This window comes from Chelmon rostratus, chromosome 18 (assembly GCF_017976325.1).
Source record: "Chelmon rostratus isolate fCheRos1 chromosome 18, fCheRos1.pri, whole genome shotgun sequence".
NCBI classification, from domain to species: domain Eukaryota; kingdom Metazoa; phylum Chordata; class Actinopteri; order Chaetodontiformes; family Chaetodontidae; genus Chelmon; species Chelmon rostratus.
Window position 1 is genome coordinate 16,106,657 of NC_055675.1, and position 22,320 is coordinate 16,128,976.

Consider the following 22,320-nt stretch of genomic DNA (forward strand, 5'->3'; position numbering starts at 1 on the left):
AGGAGGATATCAGGAGAGAGAGGAAGAGCAGCAAACACGTTGTGTAACATCCGACGACATTTCGACATGACACATGATCTGGTTTATCAGGGAATTCATTCGTATTTCCTTTATGAAGTGTTTATTTAGTGGCAATCTTTCCTTCTGAGACATTTCACACAAAAGTTGACCTCATGGTGGCGCCAGATGAAAAGTCAGGAAATCACTTAAATCTGTAGGATTCACCCTCTGGGGACCATGAGTGGATATCTGGACAAGATTTAAATCAATCCATCCACTAAGGTGTTTTAATCTGGACCAAAGCGCAGCAACCAACCCTCTGATTTACCCCAGTAAGAAAAATACATGACAACGGTGTTTGGTGTGATAGATCCCTTAATTTGTCCATTAATTAGAAAAAATGAAACCAAACCCATTAAAATACCTTAATTTGATATATGAACACCTTAATGCTCTTAATAGAGAACTAAGTACATCTGAAGAGCAACACGATTTCCCCTTTACTTTGCAGATATGTTTGAAACCAACAATCAATTCCCTTAATGATCAGTTCAGTGTGTTAGTTAATGTGTGCAAGGAGTTCTTAAAAGGCAAAAATTGGAAGAATAAAATAAAAAGAGAGGACATTAGCAGAACTCGCTGTTCTCGGAGCTGAAACCTTTAACCAGAGAAGGCTGCAAAACACTGTTTTTCAGCCTGATGGTTTAATATATTACAATCCAAGATTTCATCTATCAATTATTCCCTTTAAATCCCATTAAATTACTGTAATTAAAGCCTTTTTAATGGGTAATGGTCATTATTCAGCCAAAAGAGCAGTGGAGACAAGCTGCAATATCCCAATGATCTCTGTAGACCTTACAAAACATTTTTAAAACTTTGAATTATTAATATTTTCAGATTTACAATTAAAAACACTCACAGAAATCACTTGTCACTTCAAAAAAACTGGAGTTTAGTTTTATTTCTAACATTTTTCCGCTGCGTTTCTTTGCACAAATGAAACATTATCTTTCTGAGTAATATTTCTACCAGCGCCTGTGTAATTTTTCTTACATTTTGGGTTTCTGGCAGCCTTATGCTTTGTTAAATAAGTCAGAGTTGTAGTTGATTTTGTGCAGAAAAAAAGATGCCATGCATGTGGAAGCAGGGGGACAGTTTAATAGTAACAATCAATCAAACTAATATATTTGATAATACTGAGAAAACTGAACGCTCCTGTGTCTTTCTGCTTCGTGGTGGGCTGCTGCAGCCTCCTCAAGCCCTGTGCTCGTGTCGCTGATAGGGGCTGTTAAAAGATGTCGTTAATCTTCACTGTATGCAGATTGCATAATGATGGAAGGGGAGAGAGAGAGTGAGCGTGTTTGATGACGATCTCCTCTTCTCCCGGAGCTGTTCGCACTCTCTTTATCAGTGATGAAGTAATTATTGCTGGTTGAACCTACTCAGCTGCATGATCAAAGTCTGAGAGGCTGCCGAGTACAGTCAGTGAAACATTAACCCAGAGTCTTTTCCCCAACACCTTCGTTCACAGAAAGAGAAAATACAAGGTTTGATTTGTCACATGTTTTTTATCACACAGAGAGGAAACAAAAACATCAGCATGTGCATGCAGAGATACACACTCTGCCTCCCCTCAGAGAAGCAGACTTACTGTGCATATGTACAGTTTGAGGTACTCGTACATTAGCGGAATACTTCTATTCTGGGTAATTTTCTAATTTCAATCCACTACTTAAAGTGGATTTTCTAGGCTCAACAGTACATTTATCAGCATTTATAATTCATTTCACAGCCTTACCTTCTTTTCAGATTAATATTTTACGTTTAACATGACATGGGATCATGAAATATTGATGCTATCAGCTTGTATTTTAGGGTTACTGAGGCCATGAGTCGAGGTCCCTCAAACACTCACCTCAGACACGGAGACGAGAGTGTCTTCCTTCAAGGAAAGTCATCAATTTCTTTAATAATCTAAATCTTATTTTATTTTGTCTCTATTTTTTCGTATAATTAGCACCAGATTAAGTGGTTCTATAACTTTCCTAATAAATAGAAATTATCAGGGAAATAATGGCTTGGAAATTATGTTTTTTTTTTCCAGCAGATACCTCAAGTGCAGTTTTTTGTTTTGATAATTGTTTGTTTTGCAACTTCCTCTTCACCTTGTTTTATTTGTGACTAAACGCTGAGTGGCCACTTTATTAGGTGCACCTGTATGTCTAATGCAATCCAAGACAGCAGCTCTGCCCTAAATTCTACCTTTGCAAAGTCCATAGTTGTCATAAATGTGTAAAATCAATGTGCAAATTCTAGGTCATACCATCGTGTCGACAGAAACTGGAGATTATACTCATCGTATAAGTAGACTAGGCAAGTGTACCTAATAAAGTGGCCGCTGTATCTGCATTATAGTTCCTATGTTTGTGTGTTTGTGCATACAGTTTGTAGTACCTTTGTTTTCTTTTATTTTTTTTCATTGTCTGTTCATGTGCTTCTGCGCGTTTGACACATCTCTTTCCCCGAGTGCGATCAATAAAGTTTATCTTATCAGACTTGCTCGCCTTATCAATACCTCTCTATCGTTTTATGCAAAGTTCCACATGTCACAGGTTACGTGATTACAACTGAGCTATCTCACAGCACACAAAAATGAGCAAAACTCCACGTGGAAGCCCATTAGATGTGCTTCAGGCCAGTCGTAGCACTGGACTGAGCCTCTCGTCTAGCAAGAAAGTAATAATAGTTTTCTCCACCTGTATCAGTAGTGTGTAATCCTTTAAATGATCTGAACACATTAAAATCCAAACTAAAGATGCAACGCTTTCATTCTGTGAAAAAGGTTCTATCAACAGTTTTAGCGTAATGCCTAGATGTACATTTTGGTGCATCAAACCAACCATTTTTACTTGAATAAAGATTATATAACAGTGGATTTACAATCGAGCAATGGTCCAATCTGGCATTTCTATTCTACCTATGGAAAGGATTTGAGGACTTCTTCCCCTGCTGATCATCATTATCATCATCACCAGAGAGCCAGTTAACATTCCAGCCCTCCTAATCTCCCCCTCAGACGGTCAGGTCTTTTGTGGGTACAAACCTGCCATGTGGTCAGATTAAAGGTTTCTGAGAGGAGTGTGGGAGAGGACGATCCTGGAGGAAAGACCAGGGAGATTCTTGAGCGAGTCTCGGCCCTCTCTGAGCCACGAGCTTGGATCCCCCAGTTGTAAACTATTTTAATCTACTCGGGCCTCGGAGTTCCCTCGTATGTGTGGCGCACCAGGGCTGATAAGAAATGTCCTCAGAGGCAGGGAGAGGAGTGAGCTGATTTATTGGAGTGTTAGTACTGTTTCAGTTTGAAGTTACTTGAGTAGAGCAAGGAAAGAGGTTGTTTCAGTAAGTGCATGTGATAAATAGATTGTAGACATGCTCAAAGCGTTTTAACCCTAAGAACATTTGAACGACTGAAGACACGTTGCTTAATTTAAACAGCACCTGGCAAATTCAATGCAAAAACATATCATTCACATAATTGTGTGGAACTATCAAAACTTCAGGGATCTATCTACTAGAGAATTAAACTTTGACCCAGGAACAATCAAAGAAATCTTTCAATCTTATTGTAAAACTTTGTATGAGCAGTCAGCACAAGTAGATGAAAAGCAAATTGAGGATTATCTGGCTAAATTGGACCTTCCCTCTATAGGGACCACACAGAACGAGATACTATCTAAACCGATAACTAAAGTAGACCTTGATAAGGCAATTAGTAGACTAAAAAGTAATAAAGGTCCTGGGGGCGATGGTTATCCTAACGAGTGGTATAAGGTTTTTAAAGAGAAGCTAACCCCCTCGCTGTTAGATTCATTCAACTGGACACTCAAACAGGCAATAAGTCCACCTTCTTGGAAGAAGGCTATTATTTCTGTTATACTAAAAGATGGGAAAAATAAGGAGTACCGTGAGTCATATCGTCCAATCTCCATCCTAAATGTTGATTACAAATTGTTCACCTCCATAATTGCAAGAAGATCTTCTCCTTCTTGATTTAATAGACGAAGACCAGACAGGATTTATAAAGGGACGCCAAACACAGGACAACATACGACGGACATTACATGTAATTCATGAAGCCAAAAAACAAAACATTGCAACAGCTTTAATAAGCCTAGATGCCGAAAAGGCTTTTTATCCAGTTGGCTGGACCTATCTCTTTGCAGTTTTGAAGAGAACGGGATTTAATGAAACTTTAATTCAGTGCATAAAAGCCTTGTATTACAAGCCAGAGGCTAGGATCAAAATAAATGGTGACCTGACTGAGAGCTTTGAGCTCTTCAGAGGAAGTAGGCAGGGCTGCTGTTTAAGTCCTGCCCTTTTTGCATTGTTTATAGAGCCTCTGGCCCAGCACATACGACAAACGAATGAGCTGAAAGGAGTAACAGTCGCCAAAGAAGAACAAAGGATTGGTCTCTTTGCAGATGACATTATAGTATACCTTCAAAACTCTGATCAGTCATTCCCTAAACTTTTAGAAATTTTAAAAGATTTTGGAAAGTTATCTGGATATAAATTAAATATCACGAAAACTCAAATACTCTGTATTAACTATAGACCAGCCGAATTAATCAGACAAAAATACAAACTCGCATGGGATTCCAAACAATTTAGGGGTCAATCTGATGAAAGCCCTTAGTACAATATATGAGGTTAATTATGGTAAAATAAATACAGAAATTCAAAAAGACTTGACAAAATGGACAAATCTAGTTTTAGATCTCAGTTCAAGAATAGAGGTGATAAAAATTAATGTTGTTCCCCGGTTGATGTATTTATTCAACTCTCTACCAGTTCATATACCAGATACACAGTTTGCTAAATGGGATAAACAAGTGAGTAGGTTTATTTGGAAAGGAGCGAAACCAAGGATAAGGTTTAAAACGCTACAGCTAGAAAAAAAGAAAGGTGGTCTCGCTCTTCCAAATTTAAAGGAATATTTCTTAGCTACTCAGTTGAGATATGTGATTAACTGGTGCGCAACAGAATATTACTCCAAATGGAAACATACTGAACTTAACTATGATACATGCCAACCTCAATCGAGACTTGGAGACAAAGCTAGTTCACGACCTAAAGAAGAGAGTCCTATAATTGAAACGACCCTAAAGATCTGGTGGAATATAGTAAATAAATTCAAGTTTGGAGGGGACTGTAAATTGTTGATATGGCCCTCGCATTACCCTAAATTCAGAAGTGGTCAGCTTGATAATACCTTTTTAAGATGGGTGGAAAAGGGAATCACAGCAGTGTGCACTCTAACTGAAGGGACTGTGTTTAAATCTTTCGAGAAAGTAAAAATTTAATTCAACTTGAATAGCAACTTGGCTCATTTATCACAACAGGGCAGTGAACTAGTTGAAACGGTGAGAGGGGCATAACAAAATTTGCCATCAAAAATTGTATCGAGACTATATAAATGTCTACGTAACTGTAATAGGACTAACTCATTGTATGAAAAACAAAAGTGGGAAACTGAATTGCAACTTAAAGTGTCAGAGGAAGATTGGGGTTCTATTTGCCTGGTACAACATACTTCAACCAGCTCTAGACAATGGAGGGAATATGGCTGGAAAAACATAATTAGGTATTTTATAACACCACACATCAAAAGTAAGCAGCTTAAAAGTTTACAACCGGGTTGGAGACAATGTGGTAACATGGATGCCAATCATTCTCATGTATTTTGGACCTGTGCAAATGTTAGACCTTTCTGGGAGAATTGAGGAAATCTTTGGTAAGAAAATGTCAAACACTCCACGGACTATGTACTTGGGTCTACCATCTAAAGAGGAGGTACATGCAGAGGATAACTACCTCTACAGAATAATCATGATGGCCTGCAAGAAAACCATAACGAGAACCTGGATGAAAAGTGACTTTTTAACTGTGACACAGTGAAGAGAAATTATGAACGAAATCTACGGGATGGAAAGGATGACTCATTACCTAAGACTGACAATGGGCAAATTTGAGAGGAGACTGGAGAAATGGACACATTATATAAGGTAGCTGTAAAATTTGTTAAAGGTTTTTTCTTACAACAGTAGCACCCTACTACTCCTATTTCTTGTTTGTACTTGCAAAATAAAATATGTAAATAGAAAGAAATATTCATACAATGTCAAGTGAGGCAAGTTTGTTTGTTTAGCCCCTTTCAAATACAGAGGTGGCAGTTAATTAGTGAGGTTGCATTCAGACAAAGTGCTGCTTTGAGTTAAATGCTCTCAATATAAATATGTTTAGCATGTTCACCATCTTATTTTAGCAATATTTGCTAATTGGTGCTAAATAGAAAGTACAGCTGAGACTAATTAGGTTTGCAAGTATTTTGTACTATTGTATTGGGCAAATTTTGACCTGATAATGGCGCTAGATAAAACATCAGAGGATCACTAAAGTTCCTGAGGGGGACAAATTTCATGGTAATCTACCTAATAGTTAATGAGGCGTTTTAGGCTGGATAGCATTGTTAAAACCGCACTTAAAAAGTAAAAGAAGAAATGAAAATGTACGGTTTCAGTGCAGTTACTGTGGAGTGATGAAAAGCCCCAGATTTAATGAAGTAAATAGGAGCGCCCTTCAGAAAGCACAGAACAAAGGAAGTGGAACAAGCTATAAGCGTCATTTGAATCCATGAGAATCTGAGTCATGGCTTCATCTCTGCAGCCTACACACTGACTGACGTACACGAAATCCGGCTGTTCAGTGTTCGTCCCAAATTTACAGTTTAAAAAGACAAAGTTCTGCTTTTTGGCCCAGGTGTGTTTAGTATTTCTGTGTTTGCTTCAATGAAAGAAAACCACACACCTGACAATCTGTCCTAATATAACAAGGGAAATCCTTTCAAAGCCAAATATTTGATACGACACACACGCGCTGAGCTGTTTTGTTGAAGGTTCAGGCAGACGCTCCAGCTCCTGAACTGACTGCATTGAGAGTGAATTAGCCCCTGCAGCAGTGAAAGCCCAGCCTGTGGTCTGTAAATGGGACTATATGACACAGTCTGTCTAAACAAAGCCCAGAGGTCACCGATTGCAGTCACTTTCACTGTCACTTTCATTCCCCTGTTTCCTTTTAACAGGACAAACGGGACGCGGCATGCTCACATTGAAATCCGCCATAGTCGACATTTTCAGCAGACAGTATCTTTAATTAACTGTTTGATACTTTGGGAAATTACTTGCTTTCTTTCCATGTGAGACACTGATACCTCTCTATTGTTTGTGGTGCTAGTAAGAAGATGCAGCCAGCAGCCAGTTAGCTTAGCTTAGCACAAAGACTAGAAACAGAGGGAAACAGCTAGCCTGGGCCTGTCCAAAGGTGACAAAATTCAGCGAACTGTCTCGTCAAATCTCACGGCATGTGACAAACACACACTGAGGCAAAGTATCATGTATCATCAGGACGCTTTGGGGGGTTTGTGTCCTGCTGAAGGTAAAGCCACTTAGCGGCCGAGTGACCTCTCACCTTCGAGTCCGCTGTCCACCCGCCCCGAACTCAACCTCGTGTCCTGCTCACCCTGTTTGTAAATCCCAGAGACAAAGCCAGGGAGACAGATGGCCTGGTGCGAGCACACACACACACACACACACACACAGATACACACTGTAGGGCTGGTTACAGGACTTAAACTATCCTGCACTGTCTGCCATGTGCTCCTTCATTGTTATGGGGTTTTCCTGCCTCTCCAACTGTCAGAACAAATCCGACATGACCCTTTTTCCATTGCACACATTGTTATTTTAAGTTTGATAACTGCTACAGTTGTGAGAAAGTTAGCCTACCTTAGCACAAAGGCTGGAAACAAGGGGACACGGCTAGTCTAGCGCCGTCCGAAGGTAGCAAAATCTTCCTAATGGCATCTTTAAAGCTCGCTTATTAACACATAATCTCTATACAAAAACCAAAGTGTAAAAACAGCTATAACTGCTCAGAGCCAAGAAATAGTCAGAGCCCAGCAAGCTGCTTCACCAGTCTTTGTGCTAAGCTATGCTAACCGGCTGCTGACTGTAGCTTCATACTTAACGTCAAGATGAACAAGTTGTATCTTCTTTAATTTTTGCATCTATCTACCTCTAAAAAAGTAGTTGTATTTCCGAAATGTCAAACTTTAACAGTGGTTAAGTGTTGTGTTGTTAAATGACCTCCTGGGTTTTTCAAAAGATAGTCGGCCTTTTTTTAAACCACATCCGTGATCATTTCCTGACTTTAACCAACTAAAATAAGTAAGAATCGGCCACCTGTCGAAGCGTGTCACTAGAGTAGCTGCTAACCACTGCCCACGATACTCTTTGCTGTAGCCGTCTGTGGCTGTAGCTATTAGCTGCTGTTAGCTCAGTTAGCTGTGCAGCTAGCAGCCCCATTAGTTGACTGACTGTGCAGAGACAGAGCTCAGAGCGCCACATTAATACATTAGGTGAATATACAGTGTATGCTGCTGTGAGTTAGCTGTGTATGAACACAGTTTGTAGGAGGCAGGGTTGCTAACAGATGAGAGGCACAAACTGGGGGCTACACTATACTTGGACGTCAGCAGTGGATGCACGCAGACCCACTTCACTGTTTGCATACAATGAGGCTGCAGTAAAGGTGCAAAAAACACATGACTTAAACAAAGAGCACAAACAGAGAGCCGCTCTATGCGTGAACCTCTTTCTGTCCGCATGAAAAGGGACGGAGAGTGAGTGGCGAGCAGGCCGGCGGCGCTGAGGAATGCTGGGTAGAGCCCCGTGCTTGTTGCCTTTGGAATGCCCCGGGGCCTCTTACATAAGTCCCGCCAGGCCGCCGGCTGCTCCGTCAGCCGCACATTCACAGTCAGCAGCCACACCAGACTTCCACTGCTGCTCAGCCACAGAGCCGAGTCAGCGTCCGCTGCTTTCCACCTCGGAGATGAGTTGTGAAATGCTGCACTTATGGATTTATGTAATTGCAGCATGACAACTCCACATCTTACTCATGTCAGATTTACTTCCAACCATCATTGCTGCTTACACAGCGTGAGGTTTTACGGACCACAGGGCATGAGCCACAAGTGTCCTGTTGGATTTACAGACTAGATTAACATGCAGTCTGCCTGTTCATGTGGTTTTCAGTGAGGATTTGACTGAAATTCTCACCTCAAACACAATTAGGCTAAACTCCCACAAAACATGAGCAAAGATCTGTAGTACAAATACATCAATCTGTTTTAAGCACAATTCAACTTGTTTCAAGAATTTTCTAAAATCGACATTTCCAATAATTCTAGTGCAGTGACATCCTTTCTTCTTGACTTGGATATTTTTAAAGCAAGGTGGTTTAAATTAAAAACGGGTTGCACTGCAAAATAAGAAAGAAATGGGCAGACTGATCATCCCAACCATTAATATTAACATGAATGCATCATTAATAATAATCCTGAGATATACAGAATGCCATGAAAGGGGCCATTTACCATGACTTTTAGTTGTCTGTTGGTGTGTGCTACAAAAGGGAAAAAAACTCGTTGAATTAAATTGAAAATAATCTGAGCAAGTGTATAGATCTTCTATTAACACCTCTGTGGTTGCAAAAAACAGTTAATCACCATTAGCACCTGTCCTCAGACAAGTTTGATCACTGCCTGCATCAATAGCTCCCTACGGTTTAATGCAAATACAGTTTAATTTGTCATGATCTGATTTCATCTTTGTCTACAAATGGGTACACTGGGTGCTCACAAGATGTGCTCCACAGAGCAGATATCTGCGCTGCAGCAGAGGGAAACATGCATCATCATTTAATTTGAACTTTCACTGGACACTGGAACGTAGGCGTGTAACAAAGTTATGTTGACCCGCGCACAACCCCTGCGTCTTTCCACCAAAGTCGTTGGTTAATCTTCTTCACACTTCCATGGAAAGTGGATTTAACAGGCCAAAAGTCAACAACAGATCAAAGTTTGGACCGGCGCTGTTAGAAACCGGCAGTTTCGGTCATTTGAGTCCTTTAACAAAAACTAAAAATAGATCACATGTTAACGCCAGTTTCAGTTTCTCAACACTGGATCTCATGTTCAGGGTCTGATTTAAAAATCTGACTCTCGACATATGAGACATCACATGATGTGACGGTGTCACGTGGTGACATGACGGGCAGTTTAAAAGGAGGAGGGCTCTAGAGCCATGGACAGATTATGAGACAACGGGACCCTGGACGTGACAGGCTCCCCACCCCTCATATATCAGAGCAAGACAGCCAGACAGAAAGAGATAGACGTTTTGCCTCTTTGTGGTTATTTTGCATCTATTTGTAGTTATTTTGTGCCTCTTGGTAGTCATTTTTTGTGGCAGTTTTGCATTGCTCTGTGGTCATTGTCCATCGCTTTGCCATCGTTTCGTGGCACTTTATGAAGATTTTGTGTCACTCTTTGGTTTTGTTTTTTTGTTTGTGGTCTGTCAGTTGTGTGATTGACTTTCCAACAACAAATATTAACAGTCACTTCATGCAGAGGCTCTGGTCCAGGTCCACTGGGCCTGTACCCAGTAGACCCATTCAGTAAATCATCCATGATACTAGTAAGACATTTCTCTTCTGACTCTGGGCACTGGGGTAGGGGGTCTGTACCACTCCTGGACACCTACTGGCCCTGCCCTGGAGGAAGGACAGGCTGAAAATTAACCAAACCACCCCAAGTGTTCCATGTGAAATTAAATTTAAAAAATAACACCAATGTATGGGGTTAGAGAAAGTAAGAATGAGACAAAGGACAAATTTGGGTCCAACAACTGTACCAAACCACCACCATACCATATTTTATTTATTTCACAATGACACATTGGACAGGTACTGTAGATATATAGTATATCAAAAACACATCAGTTGACATGTCATATCTAAAATTAAAAAACACTTGTTTTCAATTTGCACATAGAGCTGTCTTAAAAGACACAGAATAAAAGTGACCGAACATTACAAATGAAGGAACGCATCAAAATATATTTCCCAGCACATAGTTCTATATTGCATACACATTTAATCAGGAGTGGAAATGTGAAACGCATCAGTGGATCACCTTTACACGATATCTGTGGTGATGAGTGAAACCTCATAAAATTTCAAAGGCCACCATATGGACTTCAATGCAGGAAAAACAGCCTGCTCAGCTGTCCAAAGCAAGGACAGAAAAGCTATAAGATGAGTCGTTCCCTACAGTTATGAAAAATGTTGGGCGATACCAGCAGGTACTGGTAAGCAGCAATTGGAGCTCTTAGAGGAGCTCCTACAAGTCGAACACCAGGCCCCAGTTTGGTCATGCAAACATAGTAGAACGTCCTGGAAATATAAAACCCCCCTCAGCATGGATTGTGACAAGGTGCCGAACACATTCATGAGGATTTTTAACTCAATTCAACAGCCATCATCAGAAAGCTTTCCAGTACAGATTCATACAGAGAATAATGTTTCATTAGTCATAATGGCAAACAGTGCTCATTTCTTCACAACAGACCCAACCCTCTGGCTTGCAAGGCATCAAATTTGTGAATGAACATTTAATTAGGTGACTGTGCCGTTGCAAGAAGTTCAGTTACACTGTGTCTACTATACTTATACTAATACTTTTTGTATTTAAAAGGCAAGGTGAGAGAGATGTCGATACGGCTTCTGTATCCAACTAATGCAATTAAATCTGAGTCAAGGCCAGAGAAAAGTCTTGAGAAACAGAACCATTATAAAACATCACATTTGAAAAACTGACTACAGCATAGATGGTCTGTCAAAAATTCAAGACAGGAGAATTGCAAAAATGTTTCTATCATCCAAACTAATTACAAACAGCATCTACAGAGAGAAATAGATCATTTCTAAAAACTTAAATACTTAAATTAGTATGCAATACAATACTCTTCCATTTGGGGCCAGAGGGTAAGAAAATAGATCTGCTTAAAGCCTACACAAAAAACAAAAAAGGTAGACTCTTTGCCAACAGGTCCATAGACTAAACAAAATAACCTAGTGATGTGTGCTCTGACTTGCATGTGTTGTGTGTGTGTGTGTGTGTGTGTGTGTGTGTGTGTGTGTGTCCTTTCAAAGGAGAGGACGCCTCTCAGATCCCTTCAGTCCTGCAGTGAGAAGCTTTGGCACAGAAACACCATTGGACGAGATGACGCATCACAACACGGTGCTAATGAGGGACACTCATGCAGGCCTCGCTCCAGTCCCGGGGGACATAAGGTCCCCAACATGCATCGCCACCATACTTCCGGGTCAACAGACAACAAGAGAGGGGCTGAGAGGCAGAGGAGAGGCTGGGAGGGACGGGATGGAAATAGGTACACGGAGAGAAAAAAGATAGAAAGAAATGGCTCAAATGCATGAACAGAGGGGGTTTTGGGGGGCTTTTTCAGCCAAACACCCAGGGCAATGACAAAGAATAAAAGGCTATGGGCCAAAAGATAACAGCATCCACGACAATGATTTTAGTCGGCTGTGGTGGTTTTCAGCTTCTCCTCTGTTTCTCTCTACCCCCCCCCCCCATCTCACAGAGACGACTCCACCTCTCTAGCAATGGTAACCTCGACCTCTGGCTGAGGGCGCACAGCAACGGCTGCAGCCTGCTCTGGGGTCTCACTGATCGCCTCCAGGGCTGAGGTGGCAGCAGCCTTGCAGTCATTGCCGGCCTTCTTATCAGAGCCTGCATTCTGTTTGTCCGCAGAGCCGCAGCACAGCTTGGGAACACACTGAGTCCGACAGGAGAGCTCACAGAGGGGGTCTCGAGACTCCGAGTTGAATGTGACAAACTCGGGCTGGATGGTGGTAGCGTGGATGCCCTCATCGTGGAAGAAGTCCTTGATGCGTTTGGCCACCTCCATGTAAGATGTGGGGTCGTGGCACTTGATGTGCGCCGTGGCAATGATGCGGCTGCCGGCCAGCTGCCAGATGTGCAGATCATGGATGGCCAGGACGCCGTCCAGACTCAGCAACTGCTCATTGAGCCGATGCATGTTGATCTGCTTGGGCACGGTCTGCAGCAGGATGAGGGCTGACTCTTTGAGCAGCGGGTAGGTAGTATACAGCAGGATGCCCACCATGATGATGCAGAGTGTAGGATCCAGGTAGAGAACCCAGCAGGGGCCGGCAAACTTCATGGCAGACATAGTGGGGCCTTCCAGCAGGTCGACCAGTGTGTGATTGACATGTTGGTGGTCTGTGGTGTGGCTATTGATACAGGGGTTCACACACATCTCACCAGCTATACAGGGCTGCCACACAAAGGTAAATATTACAGCATTAACCACCACAATGACGGAGCCAAGGGCATCACCCAACACATGCAGGAAGACACCGCGCATGTTGAGCTGGGACGACGAGTCGTGGTCATGGTCGACCTCCTCATAGTGGGTGTTGCCATTCATCTGCACCTCTGTGCTGTCTTTAGAGCTGATTTCTGAAGATTAAAAACAAAGAGGTTAGTTTAGGGGAACGTAAAGTCAGAGTTTAACAATCAGCTGGACTTTGACACTGACATACTAACACTGCATTCAAAATAGATATAAATACATCACAGGAACTGTAACTAAAATACAAATGCTGCTTTGTGATACTGCAGAAAAACTACCAACAAGCTAACTACAGCGTGAAACAAAGCTATAACAAAGCCTGCACTAAGTAGATTCCAAGAAGACGCTAACAACAGCAGCCAGTTGATAAATTGCTTAGTTACATCAGGTCAAACACAAGTCCGAACTCTGCATTTAAATTTTCTTTCTTGCCACTAATGTTCTAGCTTACACTGTGGGAGACAACTCACTCGTGACCGACTCGGGCTACAAACAGGAGAAACATACCAGACAGCCATGCTAGATTAATGAAAAAAACAAAAACAAAAAAAACAAAACCTCCCAGCAAGTGGGATTCTAAATGCTACAAAACACTCTGCAGTAATTCACAAGAAGCAATTTCAATTGGTAATCGCAGGCAGCGTACACACTCTGAGGGAATAGCACCTGAGCATTTGCTGCTTGCTTCCACACCATGATGCCGCCGGGTCATTCATCAACGGCTAATGGTGTGGCTGGGGCTGTCGACTCCATGGCTACACTGATGTATGACCCAGTAACAGCGATTGTCGCACGAGGGGGGGCAGCCTCCATTTATTGAAAGTGGTGGGGCCTAACAGTGTGGGGGAGACATGGTCTTCTGTGTAGGGTTGAGTGAGGAAGAGGAAGCTTTTTTCAGGGGTGGTCCGGTGCTTTATTCTCAAGCAGACATGAAACTCTTATCTGACCACAACAAACAGACAGACAGATGGGCTGTTTCTGTGCATGGTCACCAACCTGACACCAAGATATGGCTGCGTAACAACAATCAGCTTATCACTACTGTATGAATCCACTTGTGCAGTGAAGAATAATGCAGGAAACCTTCAAGAATTTTAATAGATGGGACACTAATACAGTTAGAACTTGTCAAAAACAGAGTGTTTCTTGGCTGAGTCCGCCACACCGCTTCTACATATTTGCATTTATAAGACAGCTGATTGTGGTCTCTCTTACAGAGCCTGGAACTCCAGGCTTTGACCGTTTACGTCACTGAGGGTGGCCACGTTTCCAAGGATAGAATAACGCAAACAAATATCTGATGGCAAGCACAGATGCCACTGTCATAGATGAAACAATAAGGATTAGTCACTCAGGCAGGGTGCCCCCATGGAAGACTGAAGATACAGTATGCCTACATACTCTTGTGCAATCCGGACTACTAACAAAGGAGATAAAGTCTAGCACATGCTTTCAGATTATGTATGGGACATCCTAAAACAGTCTGAGGGGTTTTGACACTAAATGCTGTCCTGTGGCATTCGCTTAAATATAAAAAACTACACAATCAAACTAAGATTGTGAAAAACGCACAGTGCAGCGAAAATGCTCCAGTCTGCCATACTTACCATTTCTCGGTTTTACATCACCCGGGCTGTTGTGATTTCCCACCAAGTTGTTGGTCTCCTCTCCTGAAGACCCATTCTGGGACTTGCCGGGTTTACCCCTCTTGTTCTTATTGCCATGAGAGTGACCGTGTCCGTGTGAGTGTCCGTGGAACAGACAGAGTCCGAGCAGGTTTACCAGAAGCCCCGCGGCACCGACCCCGATGACCACCTGCGGGCTCTCGATCTCATGGGGCTCGGTGAAGCGCTCGATAGCCTCCAGGACGATGGTGAAGCACAGCGCAGTGAGGAAGACGGCGTTGACAAGAGCCCCCACCACCTCCGCCCGGATCCACCCGAAGGTGTTTTTGTTGGTCGCATGGGTTTTCTCGGCGAATCGCACCGCGACCAGAGCCACCACCAGCGCAATGACGTCCGACAGCATATGAAAGGAGTCCGACAGCATCGATAGAGATGCGGTTATCCGGCTGACCACCACTTCCACAATGAAAAACCCAAAAGTCAATGAGAGCATGCATAGCAGCCGGACACGCTTAGGCTCGCAAGCCATTTTCCCTGCGTCGAGTCAAGTTTCGAGTAAACGTCAAATAACGTTTCACTGTGCCTTCAAACGAGCTCACTAGAACATCAGCTAGCTAGCTCTCCGTTTCAACACAACTCCAAGCTAACGATTTGCTTAAGCTAGGCGGCTTCCTGAGACAATACGATCAATGCTAACAGCGTCTTCATTCACAGTTGTTATCCAGCGACGGCACCATCACTCGGCTAAATATGAAGACAACCTGAGGTGAAATTGATCCAGGATACGATTCTTGTAAACGTTTAAGTCCACCGTAGTCGTCGCCAGCATATTTCAGATAGGTCTGCCGTCGACCATCGGTTTGCAGACGGCTGAAACTTTGCACCCGAGCCGGTAAACTTTCCACACGGAACACGGCACAGTAAGGACACGCCTCGGACGACTTCTACTGGTTCAGAGGATACAATGTGGATTCTGATTGGTCATATTTTGCAACTCTCGCAAGTAGGCGGAGCAATAGCAGGCGTGTCCTGTTGTACTGTTCGTTCGCAGATTGTCCTACTTGCAGACAACAGCGGTTGCTACGCACGCTGAAGGCAACTGTAATCTCGCGATGACATCCTTAATCGATCTGTGTCTGTGTAGTATTGGTTTTTCAGTTGGGAAAACCTCATTTGTTTGAAATCGAGACATACAGGATATACAGCTAACATCCATGTAAATGGAGAAACATTAGACCTGTGCTTACTTTTTTATTATTATTTATAGTATTTTTCTCATAATTTAAGATAAAATGTCTTATACGTATCTCAGTATATACTAATTTAAATACCTCTCAGTTATTGATTACTTTTGTTTTTGTCTGTTGCAAGTACTTACTAGTGTGTTAAAGCAAAATTAATGCATAGTTACATCTTGTTCATTTTTTGTCTTTTTATTTAACCAACTGTAACCTGGAGGCCTATTATTCAACAGAACAATAAAATAATCCAATTGTTCTTCTCAATTACACCCTCTTATGTTCTACCCATCAAGCAAACGACTTTCAGGTGTGAAGGCTTATTGCTGTGTTACCTATAATCAATGGAAGTTTCTCTCAATTGAGTGGCTGACTTCTCATGAGAAACTGATGACCCCTTGTGGGCGCTATCTGTCTTCATGAAACACAGTGGGGTGCATATGTAAAACTGCAATGGTAATTAAAGACTAATTATTTTTGAGCAACTGTTTCATTAATGATTATTCATGTACAGCAGAGGATTTCCCTAAAATCCCCACTAGCCCTTAGAATGACAAAACCAAAATTGCACTAGCATCTACAGTATATTTAAAATATTACAATGCATTTGCATGCACTATATTAATTTTGCTATGCAAACTGAGCATCTTTGGCACAAAAATGTACTCCAGGATGTGTTTAATTCTGCTGTTACAGATAAAAGTCATCAAAGAATCAGCAATTTTATGTCTATTTCCTGAGTTACATATGTTTAGCAAGAATATACAGCACATTATCACAATAGCACTGTATAAACTTAACATCCACACATCAAAATAAACTTCTGACACTACGAAGCTTGCAATGACACTCACACACACTGACAATCAGAGCTACTGATTTCTCATATAAATAAAGCTTAATTTACATCCAGTTATCATGACTCCAAGCCTTCAGGGGCTTTCACATTCAATCACAAGCCATATATCACATCTGTGGGATCAGCGGATGCCAAGTATCTGCCTGCTCTTGTACTGACAGGTCTTCTCCACCTCTTGCAGTGTTTGAGCGCGCCGACTGGCCGCCTGCAGCCTCATCAAAATCTGCTCCTGGGACGCCACGCTCCGGCGACCATCAGGGCGCTGGTTCTCTTTACTCACACCTGCAAAGTGGACCTTCTTCTTGCTGGGGGAGAGGTTCTCCTCATCTATGACCAAACAGTAAAGGAGTGAGTGATTAGCAAAGGTCACACTAAACTTGATCATCTGGCAGTACTTATAACAGTCCCTGCAACCCACCATGATAGCTAGATTTCAGAGTGTCACATGTGAATGATGAGCTGAGTTCTTTTTTATTAACAAAAAAAAAAAAAACAGGTTTAATTAAAATCTTTATTGGTGCATAAAAACAGTATTTACATGATTTTAAAAAGTAATAAATAAACTGGATTTTAGTCATCCAACATCCCAAACAGAAGCATGAACCCATAAAACATTCAGTTCAGTAAGTCCAGTGGTCTTCGTTCAAGTCCCATACCTATGTCTCTGCCATAGAACGGTGCCAGGTCCCTCTGCTGCTGTAGACGGTTGTAATTCTTCAGTAAACTCTCTGCTCTGAAACAGTAGATTAAAAAAAGTAAAGAGTTTGTACCAATCAGCAGGTAACACTGACAAAGGATTGAGACTGTAGAATGAGCATGGATTGCTTCATTTCTAGCCTCCTTTACCTCACAAGCTTCTCATTTGACAGTCGCTCACGAACACAAAGCTCTTGCTCTCTTTCTGCAATCAAAGGACAAAAAAAAGTTTAAAAGTTTATTTTGGGGATTTGTAGCACTTATTTGCAACATGACAGCGGCACTTTTTTATTTGCACATACTTGAGAAGCATGTACACTCAGCTGCTAGTTTGTTATGTACACAGCTGAAACTAATGCAGTCTAATACAACAGTCCAGCAGTATATCCTTCAATTCATGAACCTTACAATCTTCAGCTTTTGTTGAAACTCTGTTACAGAGGTGTTGGTTTAACTGTATGGCCATATTGTATTATACAGAGACATGTTTCTTTTATTTATCCTACCCTCATTGAAACAAATGAGGTGGACAAAATAATAGAAACACCTCTCTATATACAGCCTCCAAAAAGTTGAATCAACACCTCTCTAACACTTTTAACAAAAACTGAACACTACCACCTTCATGAAGGGATTTTCTGCAGGACTGTTTTATTTTTAAAGGGCATTAGCTTTAGCTAGTTGTGCCTAATAAACTGCCAACTGAGTGTATATACAGTATGCTATAATTGTAGATGTGTTGTAGTGTGTATTGTGTTGTAGCTGTAGATGTGGAAGAAACTGAAAGTAGACAAACATTTGGCTGCAACACTTCCATCACAAACAGCAAAAACAAACTCATTCCTGTTTACAAGTTGACCTGCAGAATTTTAAGACCTAGTGCAAGAGTGTAGTTTTAAAATATGCCCAAGTTAAACAACCTCATTTATAGATACTACACCTGTGGAATGATGTACAAAATGTTTTCACAAAAGACAACAATGTATTAAGAATCCCTAGCTATTCATCTTTCATCGTGAGCAGCTTTGAATGACTTTTTCTAGGCTGTGAAAAGCCCAGCTGCAGGTCAGCACAAGTCTGCACAGCAAGACGGGAAGGGGGAATAAAAGCCTTACGCTCCAGCCTCTCCTCACGTTCCTTCAGCGCCTTTTCTCTGTCCCGCAGCGCCTGTTCCCTTAGTCTGAGCTCCGCTGCAGAGGAAGGTGTCGGTTCAGCCGGCTTGTGAAGGGGAAGGTCAGTGTCCGCTGACTTTCTCCGGAGCCGCACCTGTGCTCTCCTCTGCTCCTCAGCGACAGCATCAGCCAACAGACTGCTCTGGAGAATAGACTCCACAGAGGGCCTCAGATAGTCCTGGCAACAGAGAAACACAGATTACCGTACCCCACCTGCATCAAAACACAAAATGACAATAGCACAAGTCTCTGAAAGAATTAATGACTACCCTCACTGAATCATGGGATTGTTAAGTAATTGCTTTATAACCTTCAAGTTGAGCATTTTGCTGAGCAAGGTGTTCAGTTCCTCAGAGTATCGGTACGGGATTCGCTTGTACTTCCCCTCTCTTATTTTCTCTGCCAGCTCTTTTTGGTTGTAAGCAGTAAATGGAGGGCTAAACAGGAGAGGGCCAAGAAAAATGTGAGATTTGCAGTCACTGAACAGGCTGTTGGGGAAAATAAGCTCAAGCAGAGGAGTTACTTACGATAATGCACAGAGTTCATACAGCAAACATCCCAGTGACCAAATATCTGACTTCTCGTTGTATGACATCCGGTTTATTTGTTCCTGAAAGAAAAGATGTTGAGCGATAGGGGCAAATGGGACTGATTATGCTACAATTAGGTTATAACGAGGAGGGTCAGGAGGCCAGGTTAAAAGCTCCAAATGATCCCTTAAAAAGGTAGTTTGAGAAGATAAACCTCAGACACAGCAGGCTTAACAACTCACTGGAGACATGTAGTAAGGCGTCCCAACAAATGTCTTTGCAAAACTGGTGTCATGGTTCAAGATCCTCGCTAGGCCAAAGTCTCCGAGCTTCACATTCTGCCTGATGTCGAGGAAGATGTTGGCTGGCTTCAGGTCTCGATGAAGAACCGTGGCCCTGCCATCACTGCGTCTGTGGCACTCCTTCAGGGCTAATGTGAGCTGTGCCATGACTCGCAGGATGAACTGCTCCTCCAAATAACGTCTGCCATGATAAAACGCACACACTCTTAATTCTGCAGTCAGGAAGCACGGACATAAGAGAGGAAGGATACACAACTCAAACAAAATTTCAGCACTGAGGCTCACAGTCACCTTTCCTTGATGCATCGGGTGATGAGGCTGGACAGGTCCCCACCCTCGCAGTGCTCCATTACAATGTACAGAGTGGTGTTAGTCCGATCTATGATGCGGTCATAGTACCGAACTATGTTTGGGTGCTTAAGCTCCCTGAGGAGGTTCACCTCTGACACCAACATCTGTTTTTCACTCTCTGCCATGGTGCCATAGTCTAACTCCTTCCACACGAGGATCTACAAGACAAAACTGGCTTTAACAACTGGGGTAGAGCCTAAAAATCAAAAACTATTATAACACATCCATTTACAATGCATTTGCTGCGCATGGGCAGCAAATGTCAATTACGGCATTACGCTGATAAATTGTAGTGTAAAAGGACCACAAGAAGAATCGTGAAGTCAGCAAACTGACGCAGTTAAGTCAGTTACATATGAGTAGACTTTGCTAATGGTTACCATGGGCAACTAAAATCAGACAAAATCAGGCTGTAGCTGCAAAATCCCTGATCATTATGAACTGTGCAACTGCTCATAGAGTTCAGTTTTTAAGTAAGAGGCAGATTGTGTTATTTCTTGTTTCAAAAATTATACTCAGCAGTTACATCTTTACCTGTCAGGCACAGATGTAACTGTTTTTAATTTCATTCATCCGGGTCAATGCCAGAGGCTTATTTAAACACCTTGAGTTACACGGAAGGCTAACCTTAGTTAAATGAGCTAATTTAACTAACAACACCTGAGGTTTGTCTGCTGAGAATATGTATGTCCAATTAGTTTCTAAGCATTAACCAAATCACACAACCATTGATACTGACGTTCGGTGACGTAGTTCAACGTTTAAATCAACTGAAACTACCGTTGGCGTCGTGTTTTGTCGAGCAACAACAACAAACGGTCTGGTGGCTGAAACAAAAGCCTCGGGGCAGACTGACGTTAACTGTTAGCTAACGTTTAGGGTGGCGTGCACAAAACACTTGTGCAGACCGAACAAGCAAACGTTACTCACTTTGCCGTCAGATTTCCGCCTTATTTTCTGACATCTTCCATAGGAACCTGAGCCTATAGTGTACAACACCTCGTAGTCCTCGACACGGGACGGCATCTTACTTCTTTGAGCCGAAGGCTAACGTTAAGTTACTCGACTTAAAGTTTGCTACTGAACCAGTTAATGTTCGGATACACTAAACTGTAGTTCAACATCGACTTTCGAATGAGTCTCTTAATTTACTCTTGTGCTCAGGATGCCTTTGTTCCGGATAAAGATATTTAAACAGAGCAAATGTTTGGCTTCTAGCTTCCTCGCTCGTTCACTCGTGTGTATTGCAGTCAACAAAACAGGAAGCGCACGCTCTCGGTTTAAATTGGTGCCCAAATCCTCGGCCGTGATTGGCCTGCTCTCTCCGCACGGTGACTCCTGATTGGTTGGTGCGAAGATACAAGTCGGGAGGTTGCTAAGCACCTGAAAACCGCGAGAACAGAGCGGGTACATGACATGTGTTCAACTCTCCACATGGTGGCGCCAAAAACGCAAAATTAAGTCAAAGACATGTCCTTGTCACTGTAACTGTGTTCCAGGACACAAGGGTTAATTCAGTTACTTAGGAAAGCTGTAAAAACAACACGAAGATGTTTGATTAAAAAAGACTGATTGTGGGATGATTTACCCTTTTATCTTAAATGGAAGTCTCACTGGATTGTAATCTGTGATATTTTTGAACAGTTTATTAAAATTTTGCAATGCTGATAAAACCAATGAGCTTCAGTTCCGTCTTGCTCCCCATGGGCCCCCTTATGAATGCCACCTTCAGGAATGTCAGCAGCCAATGTTTTCTATCATCCTGAATTAATAATCAATTGTATTCTGTCTGCACAGAAAATATGAAACATTTATCATCATTCTTACACTTGTCTTTCAATATGGATGCACAAATACATTGAGATTCATCTTTAGGTGTATTGTTAATTGTTCAATGATTGTGAGTCATACATGTGGTTTTAAAACCTTAAATCTTATTGGCCTGGGTATTGCTGTTTTTCATTTAAGTGTGGAGCCCAGGAAGAGTTGTTGGCAACTAATTGGGATAATAAACAATAAAACAGTGTCTAATTTTTGAAAGATGTAAAAGTTCTAATGAGTGATCCCTCTTAAAATAGCCCTTTGTGGGTTTTTCTCTCTTTTTTTTTTAGAAAAAAATAATAATCGCATAATATGTTAAACGTGTCTGGAGCACTCCAAGGGAGTGAGTTATGTGCAGAGGTGGA

At 41.9% G+C, this 22,320-nt stretch overlaps 2 protein-coding genes across 2 annotated transcripts; both read right to left on the reverse strand.

Annotated features, from left to right (window-relative positions):
• Positions 1–10,800: 10,800 nt before the first annotated feature.
• slc30a1a (solute carrier family 30 member 1a) lies at positions 10,801–15,862 on the reverse strand. The gene is made up of 2 exons (XM_041958470.1): positions 14,969–15,862; positions 10,801–13,468 (listed from the first exon to the last, which is right to left on the reverse strand). Exons 1-2 carry the CDS (start codon positions 15,513–15,515, stop codon positions 12,561–12,563), a joined length of 1,455 nt encoding a protein of 484 aa, XP_041814404.1. The 5' UTR covers positions 15,516–15,862; the 3' UTR covers positions 10,801–12,560.
• A 1,029-nt stretch (positions 15,863–16,891) lies between these two features.
• nek2 (NIMA-related kinase 2) lies at positions 16,892–21,368 on the reverse strand. The gene is made up of 9 exons (XM_041958999.1): positions 21,065–21,368; positions 20,075–20,292; positions 19,724–19,964; positions 19,479–19,561; positions 19,262–19,388; positions 18,895–19,129; positions 17,930–17,984; positions 17,740–17,816; positions 16,892–17,410 (listed from the first exon to the last, which is right to left on the reverse strand). The coding sequence occupies exons 1-9, from the start codon at positions 21,158–21,160 to the stop codon at positions 17,205–17,207; spliced, it is 1,338 nt and encodes a 445-aa protein (XP_041814933.1). The 5' UTR covers positions 21,161–21,368; the 3' UTR covers positions 16,892–17,204.
• Between the last annotated feature and the right edge of the window lie 952 nt (positions 21,369–22,320).

What these genes read in the sequence shown, in the direction of transcription:
- slc30a1a (XM_041958470.1), bottom strand. Translation starts at nt 15,515, where the DNA reads ATGGCTTGCGAGCCTAAGCGTGTCCGGCTGCTATGCATGCTCTCATTG. An exon ending in TGATGTAAAACCGAGAAATG is followed by an intron (nt 13,469 to 14,968) that starts GTAAGTATGGCA and finishes TTTAATCTTCAG; the next exon opens with AAATCAGCTCTAAAGACAGC.
- nek2 (XM_041958999.1), bottom strand. Translation starts at nt 21,160, where the DNA reads ATGCCGTCCCGTGTCGAGGACTACGAGGTGTTGTACACTATAGGCTCA. An exon ending in ACCCGATGCATCAAGGAAAG is followed by an intron (nt 19,965 to 20,074) that starts GTGACTGTGAGC and finishes TTATCATGGCAG; the next exon opens with ACGTTATTTGGAGGAGCAGT. An exon ending in TATGAACTCTGTGCATTATC is followed by an intron (nt 19,389 to 19,478) that starts GTAAGTAACTCC and finishes TCTCCTGTTTAG; the next exon opens with CCCTCCATTTACTGCTTACA.